The sequence below is a fragment of the Trachymyrmex septentrionalis genome, unplaced genomic scaffold (genome assembly GCF_001594115.1).
Source record: "Trachymyrmex septentrionalis isolate Tsep2-gDNA-1 unplaced genomic scaffold, Tsep1.0 scaffold69, whole genome shotgun sequence".
Taxonomy (NCBI): domain Eukaryota; kingdom Metazoa; phylum Arthropoda; class Insecta; order Hymenoptera; family Formicidae; genus Trachymyrmex; species Trachymyrmex septentrionalis.
This window is the reverse complement of record NW_017305873.1, coordinates 1,955,479-1,965,631: the sequence shown is the minus strand read 5'-3', so window position 1 is coordinate 1,965,631 and position 10,153 is coordinate 1,955,479. Positions and strand designations below refer to the sequence as shown.

The 10,153-nt window shown below is 28.9% G+C and overlaps 2 protein-coding genes across 3 annotated transcripts; both read right to left on the bottom strand.

The window, feature by feature from the left end:
• Positions 1–4,036: 4,036 nt before the first annotated feature.
• LOC108753337 (NADH dehydrogenase [ubiquinone] 1 alpha subcomplex subunit 5) lies at positions 4,037–5,373 on the bottom strand. Its single transcript, XM_018494830.1, has 3 exons — positions 5,257–5,373; positions 4,471–4,632; positions 4,037–4,269 (listed from the first exon to the last, which is right to left on the bottom strand). Exons 1-3 carry the CDS (start codon positions 5,275–5,277, stop codon positions 4,096–4,098), a joined length of 357 nt encoding a protein of 118 aa, XP_018350332.1. The 5' UTR covers positions 5,278–5,373; the 3' UTR covers positions 4,037–4,095.
• Positions 5,374–5,831: 458 nt separating this feature from the next.
• On the bottom strand, positions 5,832–8,060 carry LOC108753320 (40S ribosomal protein S5). Of its 2 annotated transcripts, none has more exons than XM_018494802.1 (3): positions 7,991–8,060; positions 6,458–6,836; positions 5,832–6,157 (listed from the first exon to the last, which is right to left on the bottom strand). In XM_018494802.1, exons 2-3 carry the CDS (start codon positions 6,830–6,832, stop codon positions 5,873–5,875), a joined length of 660 nt encoding a protein of 219 aa, XP_018350304.1. In that variant the 5' UTR covers positions 6,833–6,836; positions 7,991–8,060; the 3' UTR covers positions 5,832–5,872. The 2 variants fall into 2 exon arrangements, with proteins under 2 accessions (XP_018350304.1, XP_018350305.1); XM_018494803.1 differs by lacking the exon at positions 7,991–8,060 and adding an exon at positions 7,878–7,974.
• Between the last annotated feature and the right edge of the window lie 2,093 nt (positions 8,061–10,153).

Below are 10,153 nucleotides of genomic sequence, written 5' to 3'. Positions count from 1 at the left end.
ACCATTATTTAATTTTTCAGCTAAAAAATTAATTTATGACACTACTCTCTCTATTGCTCCAAATTATTCTGTGTTTGAAAAATTCTTTAAACTTACGTGTAATGTCGGTTATAACTCGAAAACTTCGGTAAAATAACTGTTATGACTAATTTAAAATAAAAAATATACAATAAATTCCAGAAACTCATTTAAAATGTAAAATCGTAGGAATCGGTAAAAAAACGGATACGACTTGTTTGAAATAAAAATATCAGATTCTGGAAACTGATTTAAAACACTAAGTAAGAAATAAGTTAGAACTGTATAGTTATTTAACATAATAAATATTAAATAACTTTCTTTTTTATTTGAAATATATTTTCTTTAAATAACTTTATTTTAATCTTTAGTACACACCTTAGTTTTTTAGGCACCCTTACTACACATGTTGGGTCATTTATGTTCTGGATTAATATTCATTACTTTTACAAGTATATAAAAATCATTAAACAATTTTTATATATATTTTGAGATCTTTAGAAAGTATTTGTAAATATTTATAATAAATTATATATAAATTGTTATAACTAAATATAATTGATAAAATGACAAAAATGTACTTCTTTTATACAAAAATATAAAACTTTGTGAAACAAAAATATTATTTAAAAGAAAAATATGTTTCAATATCTTAAAGTTAACGTTTAAAACTATAAAAGAAAAACAAATCTAAAAAACATGAGCTTAATTATCCGCGCTGACCCTCATTAGCCATGTTAATTTTTTCGTATTTTAAACATTAAAGTCTGTTTTAATTATTATTATTTATTGCTTATTTATTTAGTATGATCGCGATTAGTTTATTCCGAATTCATCAGTTAATAACTACTAAGGATTAAAATAAAGTTATTTAAGTATATATTAAGTATATATTATTTAAAATATATATTTTTAAATAAAAAAAAAGTTATTTAGTATTTATTATTTTAAATAACTATACAGTTCTAACTTATTTCTTATTTAGTATTTTAAATAAGTTTCCCCGAATCTATTTGACATTTTTTTATTTCAAACAAGTCGTATAAGTTTTTTACCGATTCCTACGATTTTACATTTTAAATGGGTCTCTGGAATTCATTGTATATTTTTTATTTTAAATAAGTCGTAATAACTAACTTGTTAAATAACAAGTAAGCTAAATAATGTTCCGCAATATTAAGAAAATTTGCATTTATCTTTATAAAAAGAATGTATAGAATATTATCAACTTTTATTTAAGTACGAATTTAAAAGAATAATAAAAATTCAGACGTAATGTTAAACATCAAAGATATTCCACACACGCGAACAGTTACTAATTACGTTTACAAGAACCGAGTAAATAATATAGGTAAATAATATTGAAGTGCTAGAGATGCCATAGAGCAAAGCGCAAAATGTACGAAGATACCCGTTTGTCAAAATCATATAAAATACGAATAATTGAATAAACCGTAAATATTTTTAAACGCAACAGTTAAACATCTGAACGGCGCCAGGCGAAAAACGAGGGGGGGCGGGCCGCGTGGAAAAAACCAGAGGGGGCGTGGCTCGCGGAAAAAACCAGGGGGAGCGTGTCGCGCGCCGTAGTGGTTGACTACGTCATCACTTCGGCATTCGCTCGGCGACCTCGGACGGAGATGTACGTGCGATACCTTGACGTGGTGTTCCCGTGAGAGGGAAGATAATCTGAAAAATGTAATATATAGTTATTATATAAATAAACGTTAACGCATATTCTAAAATCAATAAAATAATCTACTCGGTACGGTGTAATATTCTTCGATGAATATTACACGATGCTTTATTATACAATGCTTTATTTCGTTTTACTTGTTGAATTGTTACGCACACAATCTATATCTTAAGCCGGTATTCATAGTTAGAGCTTATATTCAAGACCGTCTCAAGTCTTAAGAAGTCACGAATTAGCGTCTTAAGACGTAACTTAAGACACTTGAAATAAGAACGGATTATGAATACCGCCCTTAGATATTTCTAATTTATATCTCTAAATATATAACATAAAATGCTATTTATATCCATTACTATATTCAGTCCAAATTATTTTATAATTTAAAAAATGTTTGCATTTGTCGTTATTTAAAGAATGTATAACTTATAATTAACCTTTATTTAAGTATAAATCATCAAAGGAAATAATATAAATTTAGATATAATCCTTTTAGCACACACTTTAGTTTTGAGTAACATTACTAGTTGAGCATCCTTATATAATTCATCAATTCGTGTTCGTGGATATCTAATTTTCGTGGATTAATCCAGATTAATGCGCGACACCCTGAGTGGCGCGTCATGTTTATTCTGTGCCACCCGTGCCATCTCCACTTCAAGGTCGCGCGCCGATAATTTAACTGTCGAAATATTAACGTTAACGCATATTATAACATCAGTAAAATAATCTACTCGTTACGTTTTAATATTTTTCGGTGAATATTACACGATGATTACTTAAAAATAAACGAACCGCAGCCGGTTCGTCGCGTCGCGCATTTGTTTCGGGAGTGCCGTTCAAGTTGGCGGACTCAAGTTGTAGTTCGCGCGCGATTGTAGTATATTATTCGCGGGTGTTGTACGCGAGTGTCCGGTGCTAAAGGACAACCATATTCCGAGAGGAGGAGGAGGTCTGGGGGAGGCATCGGGCATCGGTGGAGCAACCTTGCGGTAAATATTATTTTTTACTTGTGTAAAATTAACTTTTTTTGCTTGTTTTAAATAATTTTATTTGAAATAATTTAAAAATAATAATTAGATAAAAAAGGAGAGTTACTTAAAAGTTACTTAAAAATTTTATACAAATTTATTCTTGCTAAAATCTTTTTTAGAGAATATATAATTATTTTGTATTTAATTAAATAATGGATACAAAATTCGATGCTTATAAAAATCATATTTTCAAAATTGCGTGATTATTTTTCAGAAAATTGTATCGTTCATACAGAAATTATTTGTTTAAATAATGATTATTTCTTTACTCTGTTTTAATTTGGATTTTAATTTATTTGTTGCAGAATCATCGTTGCAGATTTAACTCTACTGTTGCTCATTATGTCGGTGAGTGATTTAACATTTTTATTGGAGTTTAATGGATGTGTGGTAATTAAACCCACTTCAACTCCATAATATTAAAACAAGTTTAAAATACAAGTCTCGAAAGATGTATTTTTATTTGTAATCGTCCTATACGTATAATAAAATTTTATAACATAATTATTAAAGAAAATTACACATTGTGTGTGTCACGTATGAATATGTATTAATATGTATAAATATACATAAATATTCATAAACATATTTAAACATATATAAAATATATGTTCATCCCTATTTTTTTGTAAAACTGCTTTTTAGTGTAATAGAAATAACACTAGTAATGTAAAATTATAAAAAATGATTAAAAGAGTAATCTTTACACTATCTATTTGTTTTAGAAAAAAACCGACTTTGAAGAAATGTAAAAAAATTACTTTTGTATAATTATCTATAAAATTATGAATAATTGTGTATGAGCAATTTTTTTTATTTTTCTAAACTTGTTTTTTTCTAAAATGAACAACGCGAAAATTATCCTTTTAATTAATAGTTCTTAGTTAGTATTTTTTATGTTTTCACATTACTATTATTATTTCTATTATGCTAAAAAATAATTTTACTAAAGAAAGAATTTTTCATTTATTAACATGGATATATTTCATATATGATTATACATCTTTATGAATATTTATTTATGTTTATACATACTTATACATATTCATGTATGAAAAATTGTTTACAAATAATTATAAATATTTTAATTTCCCTGAAAAATATATTTGACATGATCTGAGATAAAGGAAATTTCAAAGATTTATCTATTCATTTTGCTCTCAAATCTGCAACCATATTTTTAAATAGTTTTCCATACCTTTTGCAAAGCTGAGAAGACAACTGAAGTTGTAAGGAATATTTATTAAATAACAATACGTCGCATTAATATTGTGAACTTGTATAATGCGTTTTTTCTATTTATTCGCATTTAGTTACATACTATATACAAATATCATTAACAAACTAAAATTATTTATGCGGTGGCCACGTCCACTGATTGGGTGGTGCTTCCTGTGTTAATTTCTCCCACGGTTTCCAAATCAACATTTTTTCTGCCAGAGATAGCTCGTTCTTTGCTTGTACTATAAGCTCCTCCACTTGTCCACAGTTTATTTTGTCTTCTACAACTTGTATATTTTCATTCTGTAAATATAATGCTCGATTAGAAACAGCTCATGATAGCTTTCCTTTTAGAAAATACAATCGACACAACAATGTTGTTCTGTCTTTATTATTCATTGAATGCCAAGAGGAATAGAATGCTAGTGTCGACTATGACTGCTAAAAGGAAAGCAGTTGATATTATTGCACAGGATAATTGCTACTTCAATGAGTAACTTTCACCTGTTGCATGACTGTCAATCTAGTCTTGATAATCCCCTCTGTTTCTGTCCGATAAGTGTAATCCTTTGGAAACTTTTGTAGCACTCTCAAAATTCTATTGTACAGCGGTATTAATTCTTGGTGAGGATACTTGCTAACAGCTAACCCTTTTATATACGTAGACTGTAAATAAAAGATATTTCATGTCAATAAGTGAATTTTGAGCTCATGCAAGAATTAATTGTCAAGAATAACGTAAATGTATGTGAACATGATTACGGTGACCATATTTTCTTAGAGAAAATAAAGGATAAATTTGAAAATTTTGAGAACTTTATCCTTAATTTTCAAACTAATTTGTGATTGTCAGAAGTTTATGCATTAATTTATGAAATTTTCTTGAATAGTATATCAAGTAAAACAAAAGTCACCATAACATCAAAATAATTGGAAATTTGTTAAGTCACTTTCCAGTCGATCATAACTCATTTTGACGTTATTTTTATGTTATTGTGATTTTGTTATTCTGTTCGAACTATTATATTGCTCTTGTATAAAACTAAATTTGTCAGTAGTTTCCATAATAATTCGTTCATTAATACATTAGAAGAGACATTGGAATGCTAATTAGAAAGGAATTTCCTGTATTATTAAAGTATAAAATAGAGTTTAGAGAGAAAAAATTATTAAATCTGACGAATAGCTACCTAAAATAAAACTTTCTTTTACGATAAAGAATGCATGATCACCGTATAGTTATGATATTCTAATTAAGAACTTGCATTGTTATATGCGTAAATAAATTACCTTTTTCAGAACACCTGCCATGATTAGGACAGTATTACCTAACACTCAATATTACAGATCTCTTTTCACTCCATCAGTTTTCTAACCTCAAAATATAGTATTGTGTCTTGTTGACTCTTATGGATGAGAGACTGTAATGATGAGTTTCAGAACGCATTAATATGGAAAAGGCCGTTGTTAATCTGCGCAATGAACGACAGCTTTTGAAATTATTTATATTATGTATATTTTTCGGAGAAATTATATTAATATAACTATTATTTAATAAATATTATATATACGTATTGAATATAAATTTCTTACAACTTCAATTTTTTTCTCAGCTTTGCAAAAATGCAAAAGCCATCTAAAGTTGTAGGCTCGAGAAAAAAAAAATCTAATCTTTTAAATTTTCTTTATCTCAAATGTACATTATTCTGTTATTTTTACAAGAAATTAGAAAACACACATAGCATTTAAATAATTAGAATAAATATCCTTTCATCTCCAACAGAGACTATACAGTCATTAAATTTATTAGAAGTTTCTCGATAAAAAACAATGGATCAAAAATAAATAAGTAAAGAACAATTTGGAGAGAAAAAACGTTTATTTATTTTTTTCACATGTATAAAGTTTATCGGTTGGACTTGGCAACGCGTTCCAATTCGTCCTTCTTCTTGATCGCGTATGAATTCGACGAACCCTTAGCGGCGTTAATAAGTTCGTCAGCTAGACACTCGCCGATCGTTTTAATGTTGCGGAATGCAGCTTCTCGCGCGCCAGTACATAACAACCAAATAGCTTGATTAACACGACGTAACGGGGATACGTCCACGGCCTGTCGCCTTACAGTACCAGCGCGTCCAATACGCGTGGAGTCTTCTCTTGGACCAGAGTTGATAATGGCTGTGACGAGAACCTGAAGCACAAATGTTCGAAAAGTGTAATAATTTAGTAAAATAAACATTATATATAATAAGTAAATTTAATTTATATAACGGATTATATATTCATTTCATCATATATATTTATCATTATATTATATATTTTTACAAGCAAAATTGCATTATATAAATAAATGTGGTTCGTATAAAGCAACATTATAAAGATAAATTTTACTTTAATATAATAAATTTAAATTAAATTCTTTAAAATATTCTCAATATAATTATTCATATAGATGTAAAACTTAAATATAAACTTTAAATAGCGAACTCACCTGCAGAGGGTTCTCGCCAGTGAGAAGGTGAATGATTTCGAAAGCGTGTTTAACAATTCGCACAGCCATTAATTTCTTTCCATTATTTCTGCCGTGCATCATGAGAGAATTCGTAAGACGTTCCACAATAGGGCATTGGGCTTTTCTGAAACGCTTTGCTGCATAACGCCCTGCTGAATGTGGAAGATACTTAGCATTTTTCTCCTTAACTGCGATGTAATCTTGCAAAGACATGTCGTTTACTTGTACATCATCGCAATTCCAACGTCCGAACAATTTGATCTCTGGCAATTCAGCTGGCAAGGCTACCGGCAACGTATTTGTGGTTGCCACCACCATATCGTCGAAAACTTCTTTGTCGTCCAGCGTCATCATTTATCTGTCAAAGAAAAAAGAGAAAACTGTTACTTGTTCTTGTAATAAAATACAAGATTAGAGCTCTGTTTGTTCTCGATGAGAGTTCTGAATTAATATACACTGATGCAGTAAGTTGGAGTAAAACAATCTATATTTAATAAATGTTATAATAAATATTGATGTGTATCAGCATAAATATACTTCAGGAAAAATAATATAAAATACCAGAAAAATCATTCTATAATTTATTATAATACTTGTTCTTTTTTTAATACAGTTTCGAACTAATATTCACTGATGCAGCAAGTGATGAACTATATTTGTTTCACTCTAATTTGCTGCACCAGTAAAAATATGTATATTTTACAGTTCAGAATTTTCTTTGAAAAAAAAAAAAAAAACTCGTCTATTAACAATAACTCGTTTATTAACATAGAATGGTTTTTTAAAATATTACTCTAAATTATTATTTTTCCTGAAATATATTTACACTGATACACATGAAATTTTCAGAAATTTCTAAACCTATATCAAATTATTTTTCATATCATACTATGTTAATATTTTCTCTTCCAATCGGTTTAAAAAAATATAACAAATTTAGCACAATTAAAATGGCTTTTAATAAATTATGAATATAAAATTAGGATACACATAAAACTTTTATAATTTAAAAATAAAAATCTTTATTAATTTTTTCTTTCATAATTTTCTTTATCAATAAATTGTTGAAAAAATAATTTGCTGCATTGGAATAAATTCATTAACGACGATCGTAAGAGAAAGAAGGAAATATAAATATCTTTCGATGCGGTTAGTTGCTTTGTTTGGTATTACACCGTTAACGGCGAAAAAACTTGGATGATAAATTGATAAGACGCGATGCGGTTCCGAGTCGCGGCAAGTTGATCGCAGGCAAGGTGAACGCTCTAATTCGTTAAATTTTCAATGAAAAGATCCGACAGATTGCCAGAAACTGGCAAAACACATGTGGCCACGCGGTCACATGTACCGCTGTTTCGGGCGTATTCCTCCTGCGCCAATCTCACACATATTTTCGCACCTGCACGATCACTCACAGTTCCCGTTTATATTCGACTGCTCTACGATGCCAATCCGAATTGTTTCGTGACAAAATTATCTTGAATCGATATCTATTTCTACTTTAGAACTTACGTTCACGTCTTCGTTCGTGCAAGCGTGAACAGGAAAAGGCCATGACACCGTGAGCGCCACCTGCCTATGATCACCGGATTTTGAATACGTTAATCAAAGTTGCATCTCGATGGCAGTCGAAGGGCTGCAGAAACGCGTGAAAATTGGGTTAAATATTCGTGATTCTAATATACACGTTTGTAAATATAAATAATGCGACTTGTTGAAGGTAAATGTAGATATTTATAACTATAGAGGGAAACTTGAAAAGGGATTATTTCGACGTCGAAATTGCACAATAGTAGTGTCAGGATATCTATTTTTGATTTAGGAACTACGTAGTTACGTAGCTTGATTGGTGATAAAATCATGTGTCGATAATAATGTGGTGCGAATCCGTGCTAAATCGCAGTACTAGATTATGTATAAAAGTTATGTAGAGTCCGTGCTAAGGGCCGGTTGTTCCACTTTTTGGTAAATTTTATCTGTTAGATAAATCTGGCAATTCGCGCATATAATCTTGCTACTTACTCAACCTTTTGGGTAAGATTTACCAAAAGGTGGAACAACTGGACCTAAATCATGTAAAAGAAGCGTAAACGTCTCTTTTACGGTTCATTGTTCTAAATTTTGCTTCCTAAAAACTTCGTTTACGCTTCTTTTACTTTCCCCTTACATTTGACTTACTCTTCGATTTTTATTTTCGCCAGGAAAGAGTTGTATATGAAAGCGATTTTGGACTAGTTTATTTTTTTTTTTTCAAATATTGTATAAAAATGATTTCTTTTATCAAGTGGAATGAGGGAGACATGGAGAGCAACTTCGGAGATTATCCGAACGATGTCGCCAACAGTACCTTTTCGCTGCATCGCAGTAAAGATTGTATTTTATAGAGATTAGCTTAGAATTTTTTTATTTACCTTTATAATACGAGGAATATTATTATGTTAATAAGAAATTATCTTCACATTAGAAGAGAAAAAAAATATATAACACAACATTTTAATAATTTCCAAACCAATATTTCAGCAAAAGACGAATGTTTCCATATTTATTTCCTTAATTATTGTTTTTATGCATAATAGTCATAAAATATTATTAATTTTTTTCTTATCACGAATGTTTTTAGAATCTTTCTTAGACACTAATAAAACCTAATTAAAAAGCATAATAAATAATCAATTTGTATTTTTTAAATAATGTATCCACATTATTTTTTTCGAGATCATGGATTTAATGTAAATCTATTGCAGATAAAAAATTTATCACATTTTAATATATCATATTGATCGTACAATAAGTACACACAAGTTCCATCAAGTGAATTTCGCGTGATTGTAGCATTAATTCTACAAAGAATTTACATAGAATATTTTTTTATACGAACGTATTAATTAAATTAATTAAAATATGTCAGTTATTAACAATAATAATTATTATTTTCTATTGTGTGTATTATTATGAGAGCATTTGTTTATTCGTTATCATACTATGGATCAAAATGTAAATCTGTAATTTCAACTATATATGCATGTAATATCTCTGAAGAAAAGATCAATTTCTGCAATCAAATGCAGTGTAATATTATTTATAAAATTAGGAAATAACACAAATTTAAAAACAAAGATTAGCATGATTTTTTAAGACCGGTATCAGATTATGTATTGAAGATTGAGATTGAAAATTAAGAGATCAAAATTTAATCAATTAAAACAAAAGGAGCTAAAATTTCTTTGTTCTTACAGGTCAAATTTCTATCTTCAGTTTTCAATTTCAATCTTCAATGCGTAGTCTGATTCTCTGGCCAGAAAAATTTAAAATAAATGAAAGCATTAATTCTATAACGATTTTGGGTTATTTTATAATTTCATGTGAACGCGCTATATATGTTTACGTGATATTCATGTGCATCCTATTACTTGTATGTGTACCTAAAATCGAGTGATGAAAAAAGAAAAAAATGAAGATTTTGAAAGCAAAGAGTGTAAGCTAGCACGAATCTTTATCACGTTACATCGCGTGATTTTACATGATACATTTAATTGGTTTAACTTTCATTGCAATTAATGCTAATTTAGAATTTAAAGAAAAACGGTTTGCCTCTCTTCGCATCTTTTACACATTACAGTCTATTAACATTTCTGAAAACCGTTAAACAAAATATTGCTAATTGTCGTATCTTGT

Bases quoted from the DNA above. Each gene is read 5' to 3' on its own strand.
- LOC108753337 (XM_018494830.1), bottom strand. From the start codon at position 5,277: ATGGCAGGTGTTCTGAAAAAG. The intron at 4,633-5,256 runs GTAATTTATTTA...TTTTATTTACAG, and splicing joins TGGCAGGTGTTCTGAAAAAG to TCTACGTATATAAAAGGGTT. The intron at 4,270-4,470 runs GTGAAAGTTACT...TTATATTTACAG, and splicing joins GATTGACAGTCATGCAACAG to AATGAAAATATACAAGTTGT.
- LOC108753320 (XM_018494802.1), bottom strand. From the start codon at position 6,832: ATGATGACGCTGGACGACAAAGAAGTTTTCGACGATATGGTGGTGGCA. The intron at 6,158-6,457 runs GTGAGTTCGCTA...TTTGTGCTTCAG, and splicing joins CTGGCGAGAACCCTCTGCAG to GTTCTCGTCACAGCCATTAT.